Source organism: Borostomias antarcticus, assembly GCF_949987555.1.
Source record: "Borostomias antarcticus genome assembly, chromosome: 4".
In the NCBI taxonomy this organism is placed as follows: domain Eukaryota; kingdom Metazoa; phylum Chordata; class Actinopteri; order Stomiiformes; family Stomiidae; genus Borostomias; species Borostomias antarcticus.
The window spans coordinates 11,476,518-11,503,542 of record NC_140237.1 but is presented as its reverse complement, the minus strand read 5'-3'; the positions used below and the strand labels follow the sequence as shown (position 1 = coordinate 11,503,542).

Genomic DNA, 27,025 nt, shown 5'->3' with positions numbered 1-27,025 from the left:
GACCTATGTAGTAATGAAGGTTTTTGACCACCTTGTTCTGCTCCACCTCAAATCCATCACAGACCCATTCCTGGACCATCTGCAGTTCCAGGCAGCTAACAGGTCAGTGGACCATGCAGTAAACATGGCCCTACACTATATTCTCCAGCATCTGGACTCCACAGCTACATACGCCAGGATTCTTTTGTGGAATTCAGCTCTGCTTTCAACACCATCCTCCCGCTCAATCAGGAGGGCGTGCTCTCCCAGGTGCGCGTGCCTGACTCCACCTGCAGGAGGATCAAAGACTTTCTGTCTGACAGGAAGCAGCACGTTAAGCTGGACAAACACGTCTCTGACTCAAGGAACTATCCTCTTTGGACTACGTGCACATGATCGCTGACTACTGTACATAGGCCCGCACTGCTCACATATATCACACGACGGCACACACATTCTATATATAAAACATTGCACATACATTGCGCTTTACACACACACCGCACACCATTCGGTATATATTGTATTTTGTATTTGTACTTTATTGGATATATTGTATTTTGTATTTTCACTCTCCTGTCTTTGCACTGTCCCGTCCTGTCCTGGAACCCTGTCTAATGTTGTCTCCATCAGTGTATGCATCATCAACCTAAACATGTTCCTAGTATGTGTAAACTATCATGGCAATAAACTGATCTGATTCATTTTTGTCCAAAGGGGTGGAAATGCCAGCATTGTGTACTAAATTGCTTATTATAGCGCCACCCATGGGTGAATCATGGTGACTTCTTTGTGACGTAGTTACTCATGGTCTGTAGTTTCGACCTGGTGAATATAGCATTTCTTTTTGAGTTATTCGAGCCTGTCAAGGAAAACCGTAATGAATCATCAATTACAACTGGGTGCCTTGCATCTATTGTCCAAAACCTCTTTCTCAACATTGGTTATAACCAGCTGTTGGTACATATAACCCTACAGTATCTTCTGTGGGTTATTACAGTAAGACATCTTACATTTGTATGCAAAGATGCCCAGCACACCAGGAGGGAAGTCAGAATGTTACACATTGCTACTGTTTTGACATAAGGCTGTTGGTGATGGACAAACACAGAGCATTGCAGGAAGTGTTCATCTTCTTCTTCTTTAGTAATAGGTAGGTACTTTATTGCACTGTTACACCAGCCACATTCAACAGACAGCAACACAAAGTACAAAAGGTGTCATTCTAAATACGCTATACAAATAGACTATACATAAAATTCAATATACAGAAATGTATGAGCTGAGCTGGTACATGTACAGATGAGCTGTACAATTGTGCCAAGTGCAATATACAATATACAAGCAATGCAAATATACAGATGTGAACTGTACAATCATGCTACAGAATAATAAGTGTTCAGGAGAGAGATTCCTAGGGATGCTTAGGTTGTGCAAACAAAGATTCAAGATTCAATCAAATTCAATTCAAAGAGTCAATCAGTTGGTGCTGTAGGTAGTGTTCATTCAGCCTCTGAACCCACCAAGCTGGCTTGTCCAGGCAGACACAGGGACGAGTTAAAGAGTCTGGTGCGGCTGGAACAAAGCACCTGCGGACGCACTCTGTTGAGCAGTTTCTTCGTCATTCTGGCAGTCAGCGGTGACGGGAAGGTGTGACGAGAATGTGCAGCATGCAGTAAGATCAACTTACAGGAGTACAGGTATTAAAACAGGTTACAGAGACGTTACGTAGGATGAACCTTTCTAACACTAGTTATTTAAAGTAGCCTACCTATTTGGAGGTATTTTTCAACTGTATTTGTGTGTGTGTGTGTGTGTGTGTGTGTGTGTGTGAAACAATGAGAGGAACTTGCAGTGAAAGACAGTTCCAAGGACCTCCTGGTAATGAGAAAGTATATAACGGATAACAATCAAGCCCCACTCAAGTATTTCCACTGCATAGTACCGGCTCAACTTGATTCAACTTGACTCAACTCTACTTGGTTTACCTTTTTTCACTGTGCTTTACACCGCAAATAGTTTCCCCCTAAATCTTACTGGTTGTCATATAGAGGGGTTTCTTAATATAGTCTAGAGAGGAGTCTGGTTTGGGTCTGGTTCTGGTCTGGGTCTGAACTGGGTCTGGTTCTGTGTCTAACAATTCTCTCTGACCAATCAGCGGTCTGCAGTGTTTACCCGACCTCGCTCACTTGGAACCTTGATGGAGCAGGTCCTAAAAATGTAATGGCTCACCTCACCTCACCTCGCACAAAAAGCAAGTTGAGTAGAGTTGAGTGGGTACTTTTTGGTGCAGTGGAAATGGGACATTAGTCACTGTGGTTCCAGAAGAGCTCAGTCTCACATTGGATCAGGGTCAGTAGGATACAATTCTGGAGGGAAGAGTTTATTCACACATTTTATCAAAAGCATAGCAACATATACATACAAGAGTTTGCTGAGAGATAGGCTGCACATACATTCATGTTCAGTATTGTCTCTACAGATTATGGATTGTCCTAAAAGCAGTGGTCTCAGTGCCTCTAAATGGCAGTAACATTGTCCAGTGAATAGTTTACCCAGAAGACATAAATACATAGTTCTTCATTTTCAAAGATAACTTACACAGTATCTGATTTTGCCAAAGTATATTGAGCATGTGGGCCTACTGTAAATGTATTATACTGTACATACAGTATATACAGACGTTAAAACATTGTGAGAATATAATTGATCAAATTGACTGTGGCAGGCACATACCGGCTTTAAGGACATTAACTACAGATCCACCAATAGCAACATCACACAAGCCCCATGGTACATTGCATTCATAACATCAAATGGCATGTTACCTCTCACACTTTCATCCTCTCTCAACTATTGGCAGGTGTAAATTCCCCTAATTATCTGGGATGCAATTCATTATTCGTAAAATTTCAGCAAATTCATTATGATATTTCAAATAGTACTATTGCAGTATATATATACACTTCTGTTACAGTGTACCCACTTCTTAAGTCACCACCATGCTGTAGAATAGAGGAGATTAGAAGCAACTAGAACTCATTTTCGGTGACAGCGATGGGGTTGACATAGGCAGCTGCCTCCAGGTCCTCAACCCTCTTCCTGCGCATCTCCTGGGGGGGGCGTGGTGGGGGGTTCTGGGGGGGGTTCTTGATGCTGTCTGCCCCCACCTTGGGCTCCTTCCTGGGAATGATGGGCTCCCACTGCTCCCCCCGGATGGCAGCCTGCAGACAAACAGAACAGTCAGTGACAGACTACAGACGAGACATAAAGAGCAACAACTAAACAGTTAGAATCTGAATATGAGTCTGTCGTTCCCACCATTTAATGTTGCATACATTGTGCTGAGGAAGTAATTGTCATGAGGACATAATGTAAAAAACTGTAAAGGGCTGTAGCACACCTTATAAAAACTTTAAATCAGGTGTGTAGGATAAGGTTGACAATCTGGGTGTGGAGAAAAAATCCCGCAACACTGACCTTACTGGCAAACTCTTTATTGGTATACAAAAAAAATCAGGTTTGGATGAAGGTCTAGCACCGAAACTTTGTTTTTTTTTGTATACCAATAAAGAGTTTGCCAGTAAGGTCAGTGTTGCGGGATTTTTTTCTCCACACCTATGAGGACATAATGTAACATCAGTTTTCTTAGCGAACAGTTACAGCGTCATATCTGGAGCGCTGTCGTGCTATCGGGTGACCTTGTGCCGTCTGGATATGAGGCCTCGTGACCTGTCAGCTAATGACAATCAGTCACATATACATGAATATCACCCACCTGTAGCCTACAGTAGAGCTACTGAAAAGGTTATCATGCTATGCAACAGTTTGTGACCACCATTATCAACGCAGAGGCTTGTCTCTAACAGACTCAGGGCTCTCAATATAATGCTAGCAGAATAAGCAGTGTAGCCTATAGTTGAAAGAGCTTCCAACAGCAGGTGGATAAGTCCTGAGTCACTCTCTCTGCCCATCCTCCTAAGTTGGGTTTCATAACTACAAGGAAATGTTTCAATGGTGATAGCATTAAGCAAACAAACACTTCCTTGTTTCCACTGAAATGTCTCACTCAACAATGAGCATAATGAAAACCTCAGTGAACTAGTTCTGTAGACAGAGAGAGGCAGGTACGTACCAACAGGTAGATGAGGCTGGCAATGCCCAGACACACACAGCCCAGGATAGTAGCTAGCATGAAACCACCTGGGACACACAGTCTGTGAGGGTGGGGAGATGACAGAATGAGAGAAAAAGAGAGAGAGAGAGAGAGAGAGAGAGAGAGAGAGAGAGAGAGAGAGAGAGAGAGAAAGAGAGAGAGAGAGAGCGAGAGAGATAGAGAGAGAGAGAGAGAGAGAGAAAGGAACAAGTGAGGGAGATGATATGTGACTTGACAGCTAAACAATGAAGGTGGCGTAGATGGATGACGGTGCATCATGTGAACCAAAAACATGAAAACAGACCTGCTATCATGTGAACAGCAGGAAGGAGGGAGTGACAGAAATGAATGCTTGGCAGCTGCCCACTGCTGTCCTCCAGACAAGGAAACTTAATACAGTGGTAAACTCACGCTGCATGGAGAAACGCTCTGACGTAGTAGTTCCTGGTCAGCGGCCCAAAGGCTTGCACACAGATAGTGAAGCAGTACTGACCACTGATAGAAACACAAGACACAGGATATTATTATGATAATGACTGTGACTCAATGTGAACTCTCTGATAACTCACTAAAGCTTAGTGAAGTCAAAGTAGAAGCAGTAGAACCTGTCCCAATGTCAGGCCAACTCCAGCTGACAGGAGGAAATGACCACAACTGGGTACTGAGGGGACAGAGGTGTTGTTGTGGTCCTCTGGTAGGGTGTATGAGGGCACTCACGTTCTCTCCACGCTGGTGCCCTTTTTCCTCTTGCCTCTTGGGTACTCCAGCAAACAGACGAACGCCCCAGCAGCTCTGGGCATCTGTCAAGGCAACTGTTTCCAGACCAGATACATATATATCTGTATTTCTTTAGACATTCACCTGTGATGTGTCGTGAAGAAGGCCTACAGTAGGTCTATGTCAAATGTACCCTACGTATCTCATTGTTATCAGTACGATCAACTGTTTTTCACATGAATGGGTTGAACTTTATATCTGGTAATTGCTTGCTTTTTGCTGTTTTTTTCTTCCCTTGCCCTACAACGGTTGGCATTGTAATGTATTATAAAAATGTATTGGCATAAGCCTACTGAAAGGTAATATATGAACAAACAGAAAGGATACATTCCGTAAGCAGCGAACTGCCAGTCTCGGAACTGGCCGGCCGTCCCCACTATGCCGCCTGTAAGAAGAACTGAAAGAGAAGCAGGAAGAAAATATATTGTAAATGTTCTCGCGACTCAAAAATGCCAAATATTTCCAAAATTGCGTAATAAAAAACATCTCATGTTAAAGTGGTAAAAATTAAATTGCATTGTTTTTGTAACTTTTTAACCTTTTTTTCTGCAATTCATTTTTTTCCCAATTAATTGGGACAACGACACTAACATTGGCGAAATAAATCGGTAGCCTATATGACCTGTGCTTATAACTTAGTTATTGTGTGTGAAAATTTTGGTTAGTCTAATTGCTCAAAGAGCAGGACAATAGGCACTGTAACATTCCATAATAGATCTAAACAAAAGTCGAGATAGTAGTTTCGTGATTTGCACTCACTCAGTCCCGCTGCTAGGGCTTGTTCATTAGCCCACATTGCCCATTGTATCTTCCCCATGTTGTCTTCAATATAACAAATAGCCCCTCTATTCCGAACGATCAGCCCCTGGTCGCTGTTGTCGCGTCAGATTAGAATAAAGCTTGAAGACGCGTTCTAAAGTGAACAGGAGTGGGTGTGAGCCTGAGGCGCGCTGCTCGCTGGCCTGGCCCTTTAAAACGGTCACTTCCGCGAGATAGGAGGAGCCTCAAACTTACACATTTGACTGGTAATGATCGATTACATCCATGATGAATACCCGCAAATAATGTCCTTTCACACGATACACTCATTCAATATCTCATTCTTTATTCATAAAGCATCTAAAAATGTGGTATCTCAAGGTTATTCATTTTAATATCAACATACAAAAATATTTCTCAAAAACATCTTATCAAAGAACAGAAATATGTTCAGCTCATTTTCTGATTAATTAAACTTCAACTACAGAGATGGAAAGAAGAGCAGTCACCAACAGCACTGGTTTCATTTCATAAACCCGTTTACACACTTTGAACTGAATTCAGTGTCTTTGTCCCTGGGCCATTCACCACTGATGTCTGTTTCTTCAGGACTGGGAGACAGTTTAACATCAGGCAATCTTCTTCGGTAGCCCATCAGCGCCAAGCAGATGCTGGGAGGGGTCCTCCACCACGCGAGGGCCAGGGCCAGCCTAGGAAACAAGGACCCGTCAGCTGCTGCAGACTTGCTACCAGGTATGACATTTAAATGTACTGCAACTATAATTTACTAGTGACACGTTTTACTTGTAAGCTAAGATTCAACATGCTTATGTAAATGATTCAGTGTGTGTGTGTGTGTGTGTGTGTGTGTGTGTGTGTGTTATGCCACTGGTCCATGACCTTGTGAATGTATAATTGAGCCTTCAGTATTTGTGTCCCTGTATGTTTTTCTCTATGTGGACATAAAAAACTGTTAAAATGTGTGTGTACCTTGGTGCTGATGATGTAGCTGATTCCCTTCACCAAGGGCTCCATACCGATGGCCTGCTTCAGCTCCTCAGACAGAGCAGCTGTGGCCACTGGCAGTCCTTTTAAGAACCTGTAGAGGAAACAGGTACAATCTCACTGACAGTCTCACTAACAAAAAACCCTAAATATCAAACCGATAACGATCCCGGACGAACCCCCATTCCTTGTCCTCACTAGACCGTGGGGGCCATAACAAATGGGAGCTCATCCAGGATCCTAGCTGGTGATTGGTTAGTTTTGGCTGGCTGGTTTCTGGCTAGGGTTCCTTAATCAATGTGCTGAGTGTTTGGTGTTGGTGGTGTGTTTATGTCACACATGTGGTGGAGAGTAGTTTAATGCAAGTGTTTCAGTAGTTTGATTTGTGGAGGCCGTGCGCTTGTTAGTGTTTGTTTTGTGTTTCAGGTGTCCGGTCTGCTGGTGGGTGGCTGTAGTTTGTGTGTGGTGGAAGATGCAGGCCATTTTGTTGGGTGACATTTTAGTTCTGCCATTTCATGGTCACTTGTTACTGTTTTAGATTGATGTAGCACCTTGTTTAATTTTGTTTGTGTACTGTTTGTCTTGTTCTTTATGTGTGGGGGTGTTACGGCCTCCTATGTTTCTGTTCTGTTCTCTGTTCTCTTCTTCTATTCTATTCCACAGGTGTTTGTCGTTGTGCTCGTTGTGTCCAGTCAATTAACTAATCATCAACTCCACCTGTGTCCAATCATCCCCCTGCCCTGTGGTCCAATCAGAGGAAGACCAGCCACCTATATATTCTGTGTTCTATGCGCAAAGGAGGAGAGGGTTGCTATGTTTGTTTGTAGGCCTGTTTTTGTTCTGTCTGTTAATCTAGTGCTGTTTTTTGTTAGTTGTTACGTTGCCCTCTGTTTTCCAACAGAAGGGCTGGGTAAGAAATCCATGGGTAACACCTCATCACGAAGGTAACCCTTTGTTATACACACTAGTTTAGGATGAGTGGGTGTTGCACCTTTCTGTGTAGCAGTTAGGTTAGTGTTGAGGGCCTAGTAGTAGTTTTATATGCTTCTAATTAGTTAGTGGATAGGGAAGCTTGGGGCCCATTTTGTTTTAGACCCCCCCCCTCGCACAGTCCTTCTCTCTCCCTTTGTGTTTTTGCTTATAACTGTACCTTGTTTGTCCCTTATTGTATCGTTACTAATTATTAATAGTGATTATTTTCAAATGAACCTTAATGTGAAAGATTATAAATACTCTGTTATGGGTTTTTATCTTAGTTTCTAGTTTGGTATGTTTTGTGTTGGCACCCGCCACATCAACCTCCTCCCTGGACCATGGTGGCCATAATATGGTCCGGCACCTGTATTTTGATATGACAAATACACATCCCTGAATCACTGAATCCTTGAATCACAAGAACATAATGAAACATTTTCATATAGAGTGAGAGTATGCATGCTTCTAGTGGATATCCCTCCACAACAGCAACATGCCCATCACAGCGTCAGGCCCTCAACACGCCTTACAATGGCAAGCCTTTGACAACGATTACCATTAGGGATGCTACACTGCCGCAGTTAACCATTACGGTGACTACCCTGTTAGGAGGACAAGCCCGTTGTCTGAGACTCACTGTCCTCCGTTGGTCTCGGGAGGGAAGACGGTACGCACAGCTTGGACGAACTCTGCTGTGTGCTCCTCCAGGGTGTAGATCACTGCATTTGGACCTGCGTCGAACGTGTATGCCACCTGGTGGAGGAGGAGAGAGTTGGCGTCGGATGGAACGTGGGGGATGAGAGGACTCTCATAGGCCACTGATGGCCCTTTTCCACCAAGAAGGAACCGGTTCGTGAACCTAATTTTGAACGGTTCCGAGCATTTCGACCAAAAATAAATGAGTTCGGGAACCCCAAAGTTGGTTCCGAACCAGCACCAGAAATAGTAGGTTTTTCAGCGCGAACCGTTATATCGCGGGCGTGGTCTATAGATTTGCGAGATTTGATGATTAAGAGTGGTAATCGACCACTTCAGCTATGTGTAAATGTGCGCCAGGAATAAGGCTCCCAAGTGTGAATGATCTCATTCTCTCTATGCTAAGTGCCAACTATCTGATTAACCAGCCATCCAACTGACTTTATACAAATTATATAATTGACAATCCCTAAAACAATAGTGATGACGACCTACTACAATTATAATGAAGTAGACTACGCAAGCCACTTTTGTGACACACCACCTAAACAACTTTACACATGCCTATATCTCCACGCTAATGACGTACAACGGTTCCGCTCAAAACTGGTGGAAACGCGGGCCCGTTCCCTATATAGAACCAAGGTTCCAAAAATTTTGAACCGAACCAGTTCACGAACCGGAGTTACTTTGGTGGAAAAGGGCTATGAGACGCTTCTGAGAAATGCACCAGGTGGAGATCGTTGTGCAGCGGGTGTTCAGTCCCCTGTGGATTCCCTTAAATAGCTCCCCTCAAGTTTCGCATCCCTGTTTCACTACTTCAAAGATGCAGCATCTACATGAAGCAGAAACCAATATGCCACTCCCCTGTGTAGTCCGGCCATATTCACATCTGTCGAGACCAGGACACGACCCCTGACCCCCGGTGGGCAGCTGCACTGTAACCTGATGCTCAGAACGCTGCACTGCAGAGCCTGGATCCTCAGTGGCGATATTTGGGCTCATCACTTGAGCATTGTTCTAAGCAACCTCTCCAGTAGGAACCCAAGTGATGCTCACCCTTGTTTCCCCGTAGTGCTGGTTAAAGCGGTGCACCAGGCTGATGACTCGGCGGGAGACGTCGTTGAGGTAGAAGATGGGGGGGAAGGTGTCCAGGCAGGTGGCGTGGAACTGGTTACTGTCCTTCATGGTGAGTTCGGCGAACGTGGTGAAGTCCTTCCTCCGCACGGCCTCCACCATCTCCTCCATCCGGCCAGGCACCACACACTCCGCCCGGTGCTGAGGGGAGACACACACACACACACACACACACACACACACACACACAGCTGCACTACAGCGCCATTCAATAAAGTGTGTCTGTGTGCACGTTGTGTGTTGGTGTGTCTACCTTTAAGAGCCTGCTTGTCTCTACACTAGTCTGCATGCCAGAGGTGCTGCCAACAGGCTTGCGTTCAGCACTGACCTATGAGAGAGAGAGGCCCACTTTCAATCTGTGGTACTGTCACCATAGAGACAGAACATAGTGCACATATTAAGCTGGGTTCACATTCTAGATTCAAGATCTAGGTTTTATTCATCATGTATATGGTTTACACATACTAGGAATTTGACTAGGGTAATGGCATACGCAACACAAATTTACACAGAAAAACAACACGAAACAGCGCAAGACGAAATTTCTAGTACTAACGGTTTCAAAATTCAACACGTGAAACCTCACGACAAGACTGACATTTTCAAACTAGCATCTCATCTCTGCTGTTGTACATGAACCCAGCGTTACACACAAACACACTGAACAACAACATACACCTACCACTAGTACCAGTACCCTGAGCTCAGGCCAATGAGTCTCTGGCGCCACCTGCAGGGCGAGACTGTCCTTGCCGTCCTCTCTCTGTCCCATGGTCCACTGGACGAAGCCTCCGTACATGCTCCTGCAGGCGCTGCCGGAACCCTGCCGTGCCACTTCAGACAGCTCCCCCTCCACCCCCAACACCTGCGCCAGGGTATACACTGCCAGGAGGAGACAGGGAACGAGGGAGTGGTCAGGGGGGGTTTGGGGGGGAGGACAGGAACGGGGGGGGGGGTATGATGAGTTTGAGTGTTATTTTCTTTGTAAAAAGATGTGTAACAATATCAGTGTCCATCAGAAGGTGGGTCACACACACTCACACAGACACGGTGTCGAACACACACTGACCTAGGCAGGCGTAGCCGGCGGCGGAGGAGGCGAGTCCGGCAGCGGTGGGGAAGTTGTTGACGGAGCAGATGTGGAACTTGTGGGACAAAGCAGCTGCGTCCGCCCCAGGATCCCCGTCACTGTGACGCTTCCTCGCCAGGCGCCTCACTGCAGTGGTACACCAATCACAACACAACATTAGTCAATAGTGGATACTCGCCTGTCTAGAGTGTGATGATGATGAACATGCCTGCCTGCGACCCTTAAAAGCCCAAATATTACCCACAGGTTTCATGGCATGGCGATATTCCTCTTTGGTCTAGCGGTAGAAGTTTGGGTTCCCATATGGAAGGTTGGCGGTTCAGTTCCCACCTGTTACACCTGCTGTCACCCTCCTTCTCCCTCTGCCTATTCTCTTCCTTTCTCTCCCTCCTTGGCACCTCAGTCTGTCTCTGCCACAGCCACTCACCCTCTCTCAGGCAGGACTGCAGTCTGGGCTGAGAGACGTCCTCCTCCCGACCGTTCAGCCAGATACGATCCTCCTGGAACGATCGGCTGCATGCAACTGTCGTGGTTGTTTTCAGCTGAAGGAAGAGGGTGTCAGTACATGATGATTAATACACACATACAGGCACACTGACACACGCATGCACTCAGATGAAGGGCAGTGTTCTACCTGGTCTTGGTGCAGTGTGACACTCAAAGATGAATTGATGGGTAGAATCAGCTCCTCATCTCTCTTCCCCCCTATGACAGAGTAATGACAGCATTGTACACTGATGTGTTAGCTAGCTTCCACAGCCTACAGTAGGCTACAGAGTAGCCTACAGACTGTTAACAATGTCTTCACAGAAAATAGCAATGTTACAAATGCACAGAAATACTTAGGGTCAACTAGAGTGCTGGTTACAATGTTGCCAACCATTGGCCGAACAGTTTTGTTAGTGCTCTCAACAAGATTTGTCTATAGCCAACTGGGTACTGAATTAAGTTACACTTATTATTAGGTACTCACAGTATTTTATGACAGCTATATTTACAGGAGCGCTGCATGTCACCATGCTAAGACTCTGTCGACTCTTCTCGGACATAGTTTCACAAAATATTTGTGTTATTCCAAGAGAAAACAACGAAGCCGATATGACTTCGTCAACCCCCGTAGCCACTGTAAACTTAAGCTCGTGTGTTACAGACTGATGTCTGCAGAATCGTAACGCTTTACAAACTTCCCCTTCCTATTGGTGGAAGTAGAGCACATGGGTAAAGGAAGCGCCAATAGAAACCATTTCTTCGTCACTGAAAAGGGACAGGCAGGTGTTACCATGTTTTGTCAACCGGGGACAGCCGGTTCTTGACCGGGAGGGTAGAGATTCAATACCATTTCCCGGCGTCTGTTATATTCAGGAGATCGTTCTTTCTCTTATATTTGATCAATATTTTAAGTCCGATGTCATTCCTAACTAAACAGTACATTCCCGTATCACCATAATCGATTTTCAATTGAGATTAACTCCACCCTCAAATTGTAGGCGATCACGGTCTATCAAACCGAGTAATCCCCGTAATCGGACCACGGTCGTTCGAAGATGAGGCCAGGCAAGTGCAACCTCCGTGGGAGCAAAATACACATCAGTCTGGGACCATGAGTGGATTGATTTATTAAATGGATGCCGGACATATCATGTATCAAACATATCTTCATTACTCAGTCACATTCTTAGAAGAAACATTACGTGTAGCAGTTCTAACTGCCTGTTCATGTTTTCATCAACTGTTTTCTCATACTGTATTAAAGGAGTAGTAAAGCGAAAATGCATGTCTAGCCCTGTTTTAAGGTTACTTATGATCATATACAATGGTTCAGATCAAAACCTTGACAAAACTAGCACTTTTGAGAAAGTTTGATAATTGCTCTACCACCGTTTTGGTCATACAATGGATGTGGGTGGGCACCTTAAAAAATCTTTCAAAAACATGTTAAACCCCTCGATTTCAAAGACAAGAAGCTAACCGAGGGGGGTAATTGGTGTCTGTTGGTATGTATGAATGAAGTATGAATCCTGTAGGGTTTTATTGATCATTTTATGAAATCCATCGACTTGTATTGAAGCGACCGTTGTAGATGTGTAGATCAATCCGCAGAGGGGATTCAGGAAGTGGAACTACTTATGGTAGCTATTGTTTATGTTGCTAGGCTACTGCTAGTTTGCGGACGTTTACTCACGTATATGCTGCGACTAAATTGTTCTATGCTAAATATTTAAAAAAGCCTTTCCAGATGAACTAGAATATTTATGGCGAATTATGTTAGAACGCCAACTAACACCTCGGTGAGTTTCTTGTCTTTGAAATTGAGAGTTTAACATGTTTTTTGAATGATTTTTCACAGTGCCCACCCACATCCATTTTATGACCAAAACGGTGGTAGAGCAATTATCAGACTTTCTGAAGAGTGCTAGTTTTGTCAAGGTTTTGATCTGAACCATTGTATATGATCATAAGTAACCTTAAAACAGGGCTAAACATGCATTTTCCCTTTACTACTCCTTTAAGCAATTAACTGGGAGAAGTGTCTTGACATACCTCGATTGCTAACACAAAATGGGTAACTCGTGTCAAAAAAATGCAGTGGATCTCATGGTTTTGGCCGCAACAGCAGGGCTGAGTGATGAACCATTGGTCAGACTGGATGAAATTATAGGTTTATTCAAATTTGCCCAATTTCGCATACCCACAATCAGCAAAGAACTGGTTGAACCTGTGATGATAAACTAGTCTACATTTCTAGCACAGCAACAATCCACTTTCTTTACAGCTGGTGTAAAAGCTGTCACGTCTTTCTTTAAACCTTTAATTATTTGGAGGTAATCAATTAAGGCATTTTATTCATTTGTTGAAACAGTTGCAAATACATGTCAAGAAAAGAAAACCAGAATATACCAAGATGCCTTCTCCAGTTTGGTGGTATGCTAGTGTTTAATAGCGCGCACACCCCGTATACAAAAAGCAGCATTTAGATTAAATGCATCTGCAGCCATTTCTTGCATTTGTCCCGTTTCTTGTTGCAAGACAAAAACAATCATGATGAAGATGATAAAGAGATGAACAGTTGTAACTAAGCTTTAGACGGGTTCCTCTCTCTGGGGAGAGTACTGGGTTCCACATCCAGACAGGACTGGATGGGGCATCCCAGGGTGCACCAGTAACTCAGGGCTGAAAGCAGGTGGAAAGATGGCTGCTTAAGAACAGAGCCCTGCATAAACTAATCCTGTCCAGAGTTCCGCCCTCTGCCTGCAGTCTGATTGGCTACCAGGGCTCCTGTTGGTGTGTCAATCATCTTCCTCGTCGTCTGAGTCCATCACCCTTCGTCTGTTGAACTGAGAGGAGAACATTGTTTTGTATTGTAATTGGTGTCTGTATTTATGTATGTTTCTCTCACATATTGTCGGTCATACTTTACATGCAAATACTGCTATTCAGTCCATTTTTACTGTGAGCATGAATTCAATTAAGTCAAATCAAGTCAAGTCAAAGAGGTGGTGGTACAAAAGCCTGACTGGGCAGCTGGGTGCTGAATTCTATCACCCAGGCAGCTGTCACTCACCTTCACGGTTGTCTTCTTCTCTGTTTGCTGACTGACTTTTTCTAGGATCTCGATTAAACCGGTCTCTGAAATCTGAACAAAGGGGGAACCGACGTTTCAGTTTTTAAGAAGCACAGGACGAAACAGAGGACAAAGGAGACAGTTTGTAGAGAAATCGAAATACTCATGAGGATGGTTAGAACTGTATGTCTATACTGTAGGCCTCGGTCAGTAGTGTGTCCACCTCACCTTCCCTCCCAGCTGACCGAAGCGGGCCATCTGTATCAGGTAGTTCTCCACTGCTTTGGCCTTGTCTGGCTTCACCATGGCCAGATTACTCACTGGAAAAGAAAGGAAGTGTTTAGCTTCACCTGGTGGTGAGAGGCAGGAGACACCAACAGGACTGGGCAAACATCTAAAATACATGTGTCTTTTAGATATTTATTCCCAATCTAATTTGGTGATGATCGATAGATATGTATTCATTTCCAGCATCCATTCATCCAGAGACTGAGAACAAGCTTACATCTGGCACGGGCAGACTGATCAAGAACTTGAGCCAGGATAGAGTTCCTCATCTCATTGTCCCTGAAAAGATAGGAGAGCAGCAGATCACACCCTGCCGACCATAATCTACACAGTGTTGGTCTGGACAGGCATTCAGTGTCTCTCCTTCAGCCAAACAAGTCACAGGGCAGAATCTTCTGGGGGAAAAAAAATATTATTTCAGCCAAGACCGTTTTTATTTATATTTTGAAAAGCGTGGCACTAGTATCAAGTTCAGCTGCAGGTCTCTTGAATTATGGTTTTCTGAATGCCTCTGTTCCAGACTAGACGTGCACTAACACTATCAACGGCTTGATACTGAGCTGATGGCTCAGGTGTGTTGTGTGTTTGGATTAAGAAGAATCTGCCCCCCCCCCCCCCCGACCTCTCCCCATCTGCTTCAAAGACCAGGATGAGTGTTATGTGGATTAATAATCATGACTGACCTCTGCTTGGCCTCCTGCTGTCCTTGCTGGTCATTTGAAGAAGGGTCCTGTGTGTGTGCATGTTGGGGGGGTGGGGGGGTGTGGGGGTGGGGTCAAATACATGTATTGAGCTGAAAAATCATTGGCATTGCATGGTCAAAACCAAACTATTAAGACATTCTTAAAACACTCAAGTCTCAAACCAAAACAGTTTAATGCCAGCTGAAACAAAGCTCTTATTAAGTCTTCCTAAAGCTCAGCCACAGCTTGCCACTTGGAGAGACACGTACAAGAACTTGCTTTGAGGTCAAGATATACTGCAACAATGCATTCAACAAACACAGTTTAGTCTGGCATTTAAATATGTCTCTCTCCCTGAAAAGGAAATAAACATGGTTAGGTCCGTGAGCCAGGATGAGCACACAGGCACACCAGTCACTCACATTCAGCACAGAAAGACCCCACATGCACTGTACATGTGCATATAGCTTGCATTGCTTACCGGAAGATCCATAGGCTTCCAATCTAGAGCCTGAAAGTAGATTCTAACACTCAATCATCCCATCTCTAGGACATCTCGAAACACATCTACACTTGGCTTTTGATTAATCAAATCTAATAATTATTATATCTACATAATAAAGTTGTCTATCTATAGACAGTATTCTGTTACACACACTGGTGCTAAGTAGTGCTTGCTTTACAGATCTCAGCTAATATTGATAATGGTTAGCTTAATTGTTATTGTTAATCTGTATTATAGGTGTTGGTAACATTGATTTTGTGAGACGGAAGGGTCTTTTTGCAGCCAGACATTTATCATTCTGGGTAGGTACCAAAGGGGGAGGTACTCAGGCTAACCCCGCTAGGCTCCAGCTAGCTCTGCAAGCCACTGCAGTCAACAGCTAGTAGCTAGCTGTCACCTAAATGCTAGCTAGAGAGCATAGCTTGCATGCTAACTGACTAGTAGAGCCAGCTAGCAAGTTTTGACTTTATGGCAAACGAACTAACGTTAGCTAGCTATATGTATTAGCTTGTATGCGCTGTATTCATCCCGTAGGTTTGCTAGCTAGCACATGTATTGGTTTGTATACACTGCATATTCATCCCATAGGTTTGCTAGCTAGCACATTTGCTAGCTCGGTGCTGCTGTATAAGTGAACACATGAACCTGAATGAGTTCAGCATCTCCTTTTATGGTCGAACATATCATTTTCATCCCCTCGTATTCCCTCCTTACCCCGTGTTTCGCTTGTAGTTCGGCCATGCGTTGTCGCCTGATAGTGTCCAGTTCGTCGTCTGCCATTGTGTATGAATGAGTACAAACTATACAGTTTAGAAATAAGAAAATTCAAGGGGTGTGTGTTTGTGAAGCCGTTTCACGGGGGTCGATAGGGCCGTGCTTCAGGCCAATGTAATCGATCTAGGATAGCCAACGGTAGTGTAAGAAGCAATCGAGCCATCGGGAATGATTTGAGAGATATTATGTTCCTAAATAGGCTACATCTAACAATAATTATCATATAAAGTGAAATAAATAATATTGAAGTGATTCATTAATAACATTACATAACCACATCTCGTTCATCAAAAGCGTGTGTATCCTTTTATTGATATTCAAGCATAGGAATATTGGTCTAATGACTGGTGCTGAAAAAAATGCAGCTTGGATACTGCTGTGTGCTGTGGTGGCACACAGGACCTGCCCTGTTCTCTTAATACATCCATGTGCCTGCTGAGAGGTAGAAGGTGAACAACAGGCGCTGCTTAGCTCCCCCTGTAGGTGCTGTAGGAGAAGCGACTGAGGAGCAGAGGGATGTGGAACTTGTGACCGGGGTCCGTTATGGTGAAAACGATCTGTAGAGACAACAAAGACAAAGAGACAGTTGTTGATCAATAATCAACAATATATTAACAAAAGAGAGCAGTCTCTAAAGCTGCCTGGGAGAGAGTGAGTGGATAAACTAAGGAAATGCTTCCTCCGCTCACCTCAACGTATGGATAGAAGCAGGTCTCCCCCAGACCCTCCCAGTACCGGGCAGTCTCAAAGCGCATCTTGTACTCCCCGATTGTGAATGTCTCTTTCGTGATGAGCCCAGGGCAACGGCCATCCTCATTAGAGATCCTGTGAAGAGTTAGGGATCATAGAAGAGAACGTGTTCAGTTGGCAACTTATTCAGATGTGATTTGCTAAATTAGGCCTATTGTTTCATTCTGTGAATGGACGGTTATAAGCTTAACACAGTTTTTACACATCTTTAATAAAGATACATGTTCACATCAGATCACATCATTTCTCTGTGGTGTGAGAAACTCAGAACATATAGGGTTTATTTATCATTGGTTTACTCACTTTAACCAGTTTCTCACTCAATTAATAATAATACTGTTATAATTGTAAGTAGGCTATGTGCACACAAATGTTGTGTTTATGGTCTATAAAGAATAACTGGAAGAGCATCTCTGTGGTTACCCAGTGAAGAGCATGTTCCAGCCAGCGCTGCTGGGGTCCAGGCGGTGCAGACTGAGCTCCATGCGGGATGCAGGGACGCCCATGCCCGTGTTCAGTATGTGGGTGGTCAGGGGACTGGAAGGAGCGGCCATCTCTGCACACTGCAGCACACAGACCAAAAGTAGGCTACGAATACCAAGTGCTACACACCACAGTAGGCCTAGTTTTGAGGACTACTTTTCAATTAACTCTCATCCATCCATCTTTTCAATTAGCTTTTCCCATCCATCCATCCATCCATCCATCCATCCATCCATCCATCCATCCATCCATCCATCCATCCATCCCCATCCATCCATCCATCCATCCATCCATCCATTAGTTCATTCATGGCCAAGCAGCAAAGCTGAGTAGGCCATCATTGTGTTTGTTCCTTATTATTATTTATTTTTCTGCCATTGGAGTCTATGGCAGCACATAGAACAATTTGGTCGAAGTTACGGACACTCATTAGGGACACTCATTAGGGACAGTCCCTTGCCATCAAGTCTCATCTCGTCGTCTTGAACAAAAGCGCCAACGTAAAGTTCGAGGTGCGTAGGTCATTATTGTTGACGTCAATGTCCGCCATATTGGATTTAACCTCATTTTCGAGCGTTCATATCATGGATGTATTAATAGAACTGGATACAGCCACTCCATTCACTGGCCGCTATCAACAATGAAGCCCTATTGAACCGCGCCATCTTGGCAAATTTGTAGTCATTTGACTATTTCCGGTGACTTTTGACTTGCGCAGTTGTGCTTTTCTGGCCTTCCGGTGACTTTTGACTTGCGCAGTTGAGCTTCTCTGGCCGACGCGCGTCCACGAAAAAGTTCACATTTATCTGAAATGTAGACGCACGTTCCCGGCTCTCTCGGCTCTCCCCGCTTTGATTTAGCAATGAAAACCGGCTTGCATATTAACCTGTTTTTGTCAAATATATCAATTGGAGAAATTATTTTTTCATCCAGGCATCTTAGTTTTAACAGGTTAAATATAACTGAACATGTTTCGTTTGCTAGTAGATGGTATTCATTCCGTTCGCGATAACGTTATTGCAGCCAGGCTAAATTCCTCCAGGGAGCCAGTGACCGGCGAGTTGAAGAGCTTCACTCCCTGCCAGCAGGAGCTTTGGCCGCGGCTACCGCATCTCGGATAACCCGCTGAGTTCGTGGCTGCTATTTCACATTCGCCCTTGATCAATCCCAATACCGATCCATGGTAATAATGAATCAATCGTTCAGATCAGATCGGCAGTGCTGCATGCATGTTACAACATCATTGTTAGCTTTATTAACATAACCATAGCCTACATTTATCTCTCTAACGTTAGGCTATCCATCTTACACCAGTCGGCCATTCGATAGCTGGAAGCGGTCAACGCCAACGTTGACTGAAAACACCCAAACTCAGTGTATCGTTTCATCTTCATGCTACACATCAACTCCTTTACATTGTATGTGAATAAATTACTGTTATTCTAAAAATATCCCATTTCTGTCCATTCCTGGAAAAGGCTAATAATTGCTGTCAAATGATCACTCCAGTTTATCACCGTATCCCACTACCATTTCAACTATGCACAGGAGGTTGTCTTGTGGTCATTTTCATTAAAAAATGATTAGCCTGATCAGTTTGTTGTATGTATTAAGCCCTTTTTGAGCGGTATGCTTGTATTAATAGCTTATAGCTTGCCATACTCACCAACCTTGGGACCTCAGAAATAGGGAGCATTTCCAAACCAAATTGCGGGGGGGGGGGGGGGCATTAAAAGCATTACAAATTAGACATTAAAAGCATTAAAACGAAATGTGAAACATTATATATATATATATATATATGAGTGTATGGAGCAATTGTTTTTAATGTCCGACTTTTGTCTGTGCTGTTCAGTAAATGTGCATCTGTCCTAATTTATTGTAGCCTATCTACTACACAACCTAGTTCAAATTTATGAATCTCCCGCGGAAGTCAGGAGGGTTGGCAAGTAGGCTATGGTCACTGGCTGCTCCCCAGTAAAATTGAATAATTGAGGGGTTACTTACAGTACAAAAAAGTACAGCATTTGTAGAACTCGGATGATACTACATAAATTGCCATGCAAAGCCAGAGACTGTTGCTTATAGACGACAAGACTGCTGTAACCATTCAAATGTGGAGGCTACACTGCATTGAAGGTGGGTTGGCTTACTTGACACAGAACACAGAAAACGGACACCACAAAAAAGGGCTTAAAGCAGGTCCTAAACCGCAGCAGGTCTGCTTGAGGTGTGAACTGGTCTCCTAAAAATGGCTTGAGCTGTGAGGATTAGAGGAGGCACACTGTTTCTGTTATTACATTTCAATAATAGAATATGACACACAACACACAAACCACATACATACACACATACACAAAGGCCCGTCTTGGTTTAAAGCCCACTCACCAACGTCAAGGTGCAAGCCTTGTGTGGGAACACGAGACCAATCACGAACAGGACAAACTCAGACGGGACAACACAGCATACAAATAATCAAGGAATATGTATGTTGTCATGCTGTTTCACATTTCGTTTTAATGCTTTTAATGTCTAATTTGTAATGCTTTTAATGCCCCCCCCCCCCCCCTATGCTTGTATTGTATGCTTGTATTAATTAAGCTATTAATACAAGCATACCGCTCAAAAAGGGCTTAATACATACAACAAACTGATCAGGCTAATCATTTTTTAATGAAAATGACCACAAGACAACCTCCTGTGCATAGTTGAAATGGTAGTGGGATACGGTGATAAACTGGAGTGATCATTTGACAGCAATTATTAGCCTTTTCCAGGAATGGACAGAAATGGGATATTTTTAGAATAACAGTAATTTATTCACATACAATGTAAAGGAGTTGATGTGTAGCATGAAGATGAAACGATACACTGAGTTTGGGTGTTTTCAGTCAACGTTGGCGTTGACCGCTTCCAGCTATCGAATGGCCGACTGGTGTAAGATGGATAGCCTAACGTTAGAGAGATAAATGTAGGCTATGGTTATGTTAATAAAGCTAACAATGATGTTGTTACATGCATGCAGCACTGCCGATCTGATCTGAACGATTGATTCATTATTACCATGGATCGGTATTGGGATTGATCAAGGGCGAATGTGAAATAGCAGCCACGAACTCAGCGGGTTATCCGAGATGCGGTAGCCGCGGCCAAAGCTCCTGCTGGCGGGGAGTGAAGCTCTTCAACTCGCCGGTCACTGGCTCCCTGGAGGAATTTAGCCTGGCTGCAATAACGTTATCGCGAACGGAATGAATACCATCTACTAGCAAACGAAACATGTTCAGTTATATTTAACCTGTTAAAACTAAGATGCCTGGATGAAAAAATAATTTCTCCAATTGATATATTTGACAAAAACAGGTTAATATGCAAGCCGGTTTTCATTGCTAAATCAAAGCGGGGAGAGCCGAGAGAGCCGGGAACGTGCGTCTACATTTCAGATAAATGTGAACTTTTTCGTGGACGCGCGTCGGCCAGAGAAGCTCAACTGCGCAAGTCAAAAGTCACCGGAAATAGCCAAGTGACTACAAATCTAGCCAAGATGGCGCGGTTCAATAGGCCTTCACTTTAGATTTCGAATCCTGGGGGCTTGGTTCATATAGGCTCTGCGAGTGAAGTAGAATAGATAATTGACTTGGATTTTCTAAAACCTATAGGCCTACGCCACACTGCTTTTACTTTTTAAAATAAACTCTCGAGAAATGTTCTTCACTCACACCCATCGCTTCAATCTTTTAGAGAAAGTCTAAAGTAAAATATTATCCTACCTTGTTTGCAGTAAAGAGATGAGTCCGTATGTGTTGCAATCTCTTGGCACTCATAGGCACTCAAACCGGTTTTTCAAGTCTTCAGCTGAAAAGTGGGCTAGAATAGGCTATTAGGTAGCCTACGTTTTAATGGTGAATTTAACCGTACAAATGTTTAGCACAAGCTGTACCATGAGGTTTAGCGTGACTTCTCCCAAGTGCAACAGTTGCGCACATCCCTTTGGTCACTCTTGTTCGACTCTCGACTCTTGTTAATGTTTTAAGGACATGTAAACACCACACGGACCTGTCACACACAACCTTTCTGATAATTTGAACAGAGTTAGGCTAGGCTACTTACAATTTAATTACTAGTAGGCTAGTGTTTTATAAACAATAGGCCTATTAACATATTAGACTAACCTTTTAAGTTATGTCTATAGGCGATACTGTAGGCTATGTGATATAGCTTGATGTTGATAGGTTATTGACCTATGCACTCAGAAAGAGGGTGCTGAAAAGGTTTTTTTCTAACCTTTTTCAGAGGGTTCTACCACTGTTACAAAGCGTAGGCTATAGCACCTTTTAAAAGAGCATAGGTTCTCGAGGGGTTGAGCTACAGTCCAACACCATCTAAAGGCCAACCCATTGTGATGCCAATTACAACTCCTCTGGTTAGAGTGATTCTCCAACTGTCAGGTTGCATACCCCTCCTATACATTCATATCAATACAACACCTCCAAGATAGGCATTAGAGACACTTTACACCACACACGCACACACAGGAAAACTGTGATAAAGAACCACTCACAGAGACATTTATAATCAATATGAAAATACCTTTACTACCGTGACAGTGTGAACAATTCCAATCGACTTATCTCCTGAGCGCAAAGAAAACAAACATCTAACACCATTGGAATATTAATAAAACATTCATCATTGTTTTTGTTTTTTTTAAACGTTTTTTTATTTATTATTTTTATTCTCGCTTTAAAAAAAAGGAACAAATACAAAAAACCTCTAAAACTAATGCAGAATCAAAATGGGACAGCTGATCAATAACAGTAATAACAATATTACACGATGGACCTGGACCTCTCCTCATCCTGGAGGACGCTGGACATAGAGGAAGGAAGAGAGGGGCTCTACACACCTGGAATAACTGGACAGCACAGACACACAGGGGAGTATGTGAGGCAAAACAAGGGGTGTGTGCATGTATGTGTGTGTGTGTGCATATGTGTGTGTGTGTGTGTGTGTGTGTGTAAATCTGTAATCTGATGTTTTTGAGGAACATATGAATGTTCAAGGAATAAAGAAAGTGAATATTTTGAATGCTTTGTCACCATGTCATATGGACAAATACAAAACATGACAGTTACTCTCTTCTCCTCTATGTCTGGCACTCCCTCATTTCTCCTCTGTCTCTTCTCCATCTCTGCTCTGCCTCTCCTTCTCATCCGTCTTCACATCTCATCCTCAGGACCAGAGCTGTGGTTGTTCATCTGTGACAGACAGACAGACAGACAGACAGACAGACAGACAGACAGACAGACAGACGCATCAACAGACCGATCAAACAGACCAGACAGAACGATCAACCTGTGTGAAGCACTTCGTGAGTCCTCTCTGTGAGAAGTGCTATATAAATAAAATGTACTTACTTACAGTCAGACAGATTTACACAAGTCACTTACAGTGGTGAGTTCCTAGAAATTAACTTTCTTCAGATATAAAAAAAACCTCCGTCTGTATGACCGAGTAAACACACCCTGCTCCACTTTCATTGTTCCTATCAAGTCTCAGCCCCTCCCTCTCTGTAGTCTGTTCTGTGAAGTCTGTCGGGGAAAAACAGCAAAGACATATTACCGAACGGGCCTACTAGGCCCAGCCCAGGGGCCCAAGAGCTCAGGGGGCCCTTTCTTGTCATATAGTCAAAGGGCTTTAATCATTCATGTCAATAACAGAGCCCCAAAAATCCTGCAGAAAAACGGAAGCAATAGCCTCAATATTCACTTTGAAGATGTCACAAGAAAGAAACCATCATAATATTTTTTAAGTGAGTGTTTATCTATAGTACTTTAGACGGAGAGAGTACTCCATGCAATATGGGCCCTTCAACTCTTTTGGGGAGAAATCCAAAAAGCAAGTCCTCTCCACAGAGTTGAAGTCCCTCGAGTCCAAACCGAGCTGGTTAAAGCTGCTTTTATTGTGAGTTTCCTCAAATAATCTTCAAATTGGATGCTGTCTCAATGGGCAAATTCAAAAAGGCGATAAATTAAATGAGCTTTAGGTGTCTGTGCCCAGGGACCCATCATTGCATAATCCGTCCTGAGAGACGGGAGATGTGTGTGTGGACGAGATTGTTTACATTACACACACCACTGAGTAGAGACGTTAATAACCAAGAGGCACTGAGGAATGGAGGAATGACAGAAGATAAGTTGCTAGGTACAATACATCTTTGTAGATTGATGGTGCTCTTTGGTGTTAATTCAAATTTAAATTCCTTTATTTAATCCATTTATGACATTTATGTTATAGCATGTTCAGTTGAACAGAAACTCAGCACGGCCTCGACATTTCAGCATGGCTTTCATCTGGGAGTGGAATAGTTCAAATACGGTACGTAGACCTGAATTCTTTATTTGGTGTTTTCAGACAAGAGCTAAACATAACTTGTTGGCTGGTGTGCGTTCTCACTTTCCAATGCATGTGTGTTTGTTTGTGTGTGTGTGTGTGTGTATGTGTGTGTATGTTTATGTGTGTGTTTGGAATTTGCACTAAATCATTACGCCATGCCGAATCAAACTGACATCTGTTAAATCAGAGTACAGCATAAGACATAGTGAGCAACTGAAGACTCCAACACACTCAGGAAATTCTCCACACACACTCAAGCACACACACACACACACACACACACACACACACACACACACACACACACACACACACACACACACACACACACACACACCACTAAAACCAACACATCCAAACACTCCCTCAGTACTCTCAGCAATTCCACTGCTAAATTCCAATAGCAAAAGGTAAAACCAGCTCCTGCACCCAACCACTCTTGGTAAATATTGGTTTTAGTTCTGGTTTCAATTTTTTTTGTGCTGTTTTTTACTGCTGCGGAACTATTGCCCTGCTGGGTTGATACTTGACTTGATAAACCCGCACATGCTTATGGAGGAGCTTGGACACAAGCCCGTACAAACATACAACACACAAGTGGATGTTACCGTGTGGTGGTCATCGTCGCTGGCCTCCCCCAGCTCAGGGCTCTCTCTCTGGGTGCGATGGCGAGGACTCCGGGGGGAGGGGGGGGAGGGGGAGCGCTCTGGGCTGCTGGCTGAGGGGGGGTACGGGGAGCCAGCCAAACTGCTCTCCCTCAGGGGGGAGCCTACACCGCACACACGCACGCACGCACACACACACACACACAGGCACGCACGCACGCACACACACACACACACACACACACACACACACACACACACACACACACACACACACACACACACACACAGTTTAGGGATTGACAGAGACATATTACACACACCACAAAATGGACAGTTGTGATATGTGGATAAAACCTTTTCAGAAGGGTTACATTTCCAGACATTGGGCCTCATTCAATATCTTCCTAAATTCCTTCTTAAATTTCTAAAGAAAGCTCCCGTCTGATTCACGACTGATTGACTTCTGTTCGTAAGCCGCTGGATGAGTTCACAACTGCCTTCTCATAATGATGAATCCCATGGTTTCGCAAATTGAATGCGTGTGGCCGTACACCCGAATTAGCATATATAAACTCCCCGACAGCCCCATATAAAGGCATGCAACTACAGGGTCGGGCACACATGTCACTTTCATACTCAGTATACCGGTTATCCATGCCCTCGACTTGCCAATTTTTCAATATAGCATAATGGTTAATGTGGGGTTGTGTCAGGTGCGTTGGCAAGTCAGAGGATTGCAGGTTAAATCCAGCATGGGCAATCAAAATCAGATTTTTATTTAGCCAAGTAGGCTTCCTCCTACGAAGAATTTGCCTTGGTGCATAAACATAGCGAGACAGGACAGTGCAAAATCCTGTACAATGTCGAAGTGATACAACGTACAATATATTGGCTCAAAGCGTCACTTGAATTTTTTTTATTTTTTTTAAAATTTGTTTACAACTTTTATTCTCTAGTTTTTGGATCCCCCTGATGTAGTTCTATATGATTTTTTTTAAATTATTTTTTATCTGTGCCTGTGTCTATGTGCTCTCATTTTGTACATATGTGTTGATGCTTATGTCGGTTTTTGTTTTAAGCCTTTTTATTGTGATTTGTATTGTAAGTTTACTGCCTGCTTTGACGTGTACAGCACATTGGTCACGAGTTGTTTTTAAATGTACTTTATGAATCAATTTGATTTGAATATACGATAGCCGTAAGTCTACAAAATGTAGGCTATAAAATACACAACTGTCAACTCGGCATGCCCAAACGAAAATCTAAAGACCGACCGACTCCATCTGTCATATTTAGCAGCGTCAGTAAGATGCATGGGATGATATTAGCCTACTAATTCAGTGAACGCTGTATCCAGAGAAGGGCACACAGCTGGACCTGGCGCATCGTGGATATTATTGGAAAGACAGCACTCTCGCATTGCAAAATAATGAAAACAATTCTTAAAATATATTATAAATGATACAAATATTATTGTATTATAAAAATATAAAATAGTTATGCAACTGTAGATTTGAAGTAAAGTCAATCACAAATAATTTTAAGTGAACATGTCTTTAGCACAAATATGTCCGTTACCTACTTAAGACTGCTCTCTCCTGTTCATAGATTCTGTTCTTATTTTCCACGTGAGAACATTGGTGAATGCCCGAATCTTCTTGGAAACGGTGTAAGTGGAGTTTAAGAAGAAATGCTTCCTAAGAAATTCTTAACTTCTTTCATGAATGAGGCCCATTGATGTGACTGGGAGCTCAGTGAACAGGTGATGATGATACTGGATCAAAGTCAGAGAAGCGACTGCAGAAAAACAGTCTGGAACTCACACTGAACAAGACAGACAGACAGAGAGAGGAGGGACAGAATGATTGAGATCAGAAGAGAGAGAGAGAAAGATTGAGAGAGGAGATATAGGTAGATGAGAGACAGATAGGGCAGGCAGTGAGGGGAACATTGTAATTGAGCCTGGAATAAATGAATACGTAGACGAGAGCTGTCAACTGCCCAAGGGCATCGAGTAAAGATAAGAGAGAGAACAGTCGGTCACGCACGCACGCACGCACGCGCACACGCACACGCACACGCACACGCACACGCACACGCACACGCACACGCACACGCACACGCACACACACACAGTATGTCATACAAGATAGAGGTGCTGTTTGTCCCAATGACCACAAGATGGCAGCAGCAGCTCATAGCGCATGTTTTAGCTTTGGCACTGCACCCTGTCGGGCCCTGCTCACATCTATTCCTGTCCTGTTCCTTCTGTTCCCATTGTTCCTTGGCTGCATGTCAACCGGCTAAAATAGCCTCCTATTCTCAAAATGGCTCCTTCATTCACAGTAAACTCAACCGGCCCCTAATTGCACATCTGTCACCGTGGAGGAAGCCCCACCAGCCCG

At 43.6% G+C, this 27,025-nt stretch overlaps 5 protein-coding genes and 1 long non-coding RNA gene across 6 annotated transcripts in view; 1 reads left to right on the top strand and 5 right to left on the bottom strand.

The window, feature by feature from the left end:
* The first annotated feature begins 1,618 nt into the window (after positions 1–1,618).
* Positions 1,619–7,521, top strand: LOC311308145. The gene is made up of 4 exons (XR_014630410.1): positions 1,619–1,679; positions 6,281–6,424; positions 6,699–6,785; positions 7,103–7,521. It is a non-coding gene; the product is annotated as an uncharacterized lncRNA (long non-coding RNA).
* Positions 3,012–5,790, bottom strand: cyba (cytochrome b-245, alpha polypeptide; the record flags this gene model as incomplete). Its single annotated transcript, XM_084437007.1, has 6 exons — positions 5,672–5,790; positions 5,240–5,309; positions 4,853–4,927; positions 4,547–4,630; positions 4,115–4,196; positions 3,012–3,203 (listed from the first exon to the last, which is right to left on the bottom strand). The coding sequence occupies exons 1-6, from the start codon at positions 5,727–5,729 to the stop codon at positions 3,012–3,014; spliced, it is 561 nt and encodes a 186-aa protein (XP_084293133.1). The 5' UTR covers positions 5,730–5,790.
* mvda (mevalonate (diphospho) decarboxylase a) lies at positions 6,179–11,666 on the bottom strand. Its single transcript, XM_084437078.1, has 10 exons — positions 11,548–11,666; positions 11,209–11,279; positions 11,002–11,116; positions 10,554–10,700; positions 10,167–10,366; positions 9,738–9,812; positions 9,407–9,625; positions 8,289–8,404; positions 6,662–6,770; positions 6,179–6,381 (listed from the first exon to the last, which is right to left on the bottom strand). Exons 1-10 carry the CDS (start codon positions 11,621–11,623, stop codon positions 6,301–6,303), a joined length of 1,209 nt encoding a protein of 402 aa, XP_084293204.1. The 5' UTR covers positions 11,624–11,666; the 3' UTR covers positions 6,179–6,300.
* A 541-nt stretch (positions 11,667–12,207) lies between these two features.
* On the bottom strand, positions 12,208–16,522 carry pdcd5 (programmed cell death 5). The gene is made up of 6 exons (XM_084437522.1): positions 16,327–16,522; positions 15,108–15,154; positions 14,642–14,703; positions 14,365–14,456; positions 14,137–14,208; positions 12,208–13,909 (listed from the first exon to the last, which is right to left on the bottom strand). Exons 1-6 carry the CDS (start codon positions 16,390–16,392, stop codon positions 13,862–13,864), a joined length of 387 nt encoding a protein of 128 aa, XP_084293648.1. The 5' UTR covers positions 16,393–16,522; the 3' UTR covers positions 12,208–13,861.
* Positions 16,523–16,719: 197 nt separating this feature from the next.
* Positions 16,720–21,631, bottom strand: LOC311308551 (5-hydroxyisourate hydrolase-like). The gene is made up of 4 exons (XM_084437521.1): positions 21,387–21,631; positions 17,560–17,699; positions 17,076–17,211; positions 16,720–16,943 (listed from the first exon to the last, which is right to left on the bottom strand). The coding sequence occupies exons 1-4, from the start codon at positions 21,438–21,440 to the stop codon at positions 16,854–16,856; spliced, it is 420 nt and encodes a 139-aa protein (XP_084293647.1). The 5' UTR covers positions 21,441–21,631; the 3' UTR covers positions 16,720–16,853.
* A 1,204-nt stretch (positions 21,632–22,835) lies between these two features.
* The window catches only part of LOC311308360 (RNA-binding Raly-like protein), a gene marked incomplete at both ends in the record, with an annotated part of 44,765 nt that continues 40,575 nt past the window's right edge, over positions 22,836–27,025 (bottom strand). The window contains 2 exons of the mRNA XM_084437320.1: positions 22,836–22,874; positions 24,621–24,781. Of these exons, the coding sequence (XP_084293446.1) occupies positions 22,836–22,874; positions 24,621–24,781 (200 nt within the window). The remainder of the gene's footprint in view (positions 22,875–24,620; positions 24,782–27,025) is intronic.

What these genes read in the sequence shown, in the direction of transcription:
- mvda (XM_084437078.1), bottom strand. Translation starts at nt 11,623, where the DNA reads ATGTCCGAGAAGAGTCGACAGAGTCTTAGCATGGTGACATGCAGCGCT. An exon ending in CGCCGGCTACGCCTGCCTAG is followed by an intron (nt 10,367 to 10,553) that starts GTCAGTGTGTGT and finishes TCCTCCTGGCAG; the next exon opens with TGTATACCCTGGCGCAGGTG. An exon ending in AGACAAGCAGGCTCTTAAAG is followed by an intron (nt 9,626 to 9,737) that starts GTAGACACACCA and finishes GTCTCCCCTCAG; the next exon opens with CACCGGGCGGAGTGTGTGGT.
- pdcd5 (XM_084437522.1), bottom strand. Translation starts at nt 16,392, where the DNA reads ATGGCAGACGACGAACTGGACACTATCAGGCGACAACGCATGGCCGAA. An exon ending in AACTACAAGCGAAACACGGG is followed by an intron (nt 15,155 to 16,326) that starts GTAAGGAGGGAA and finishes GCACACACACAG; the next exon opens with GACCCTTCTTCAAATGACCA. An exon ending in TCAGTCTGCCCGTGCCAGAT is followed by an intron (nt 14,457 to 14,641) that starts GTAAGCTTGTTC and finishes TTTCTTTTCCAG; the next exon opens with TGAGTAATCTGGCCATGGTG.
- LOC311308551 (XM_084437521.1), bottom strand. Translation starts at nt 21,440, where the DNA reads ATGAGTGCCAAGAGATTGCAACACATACGGACTCATCTCTTTACTGCA. An exon ending in ATCTCTTTACTGCAAACAAG is followed by an intron (nt 17,700 to 21,386) that starts GTAGGATAATAT and finishes TGTGTGCTGCAG; the next exon opens with TGTGCAGAGATGGCCGCTCC. An exon ending in GCTTCTATCCATACGTTGAG is followed by an intron (nt 16,944 to 17,075) that starts GTGAGCGGAGGA and finishes TTGTCTCTACAG; the next exon opens with ATCGTTTTCACCATAACGGA.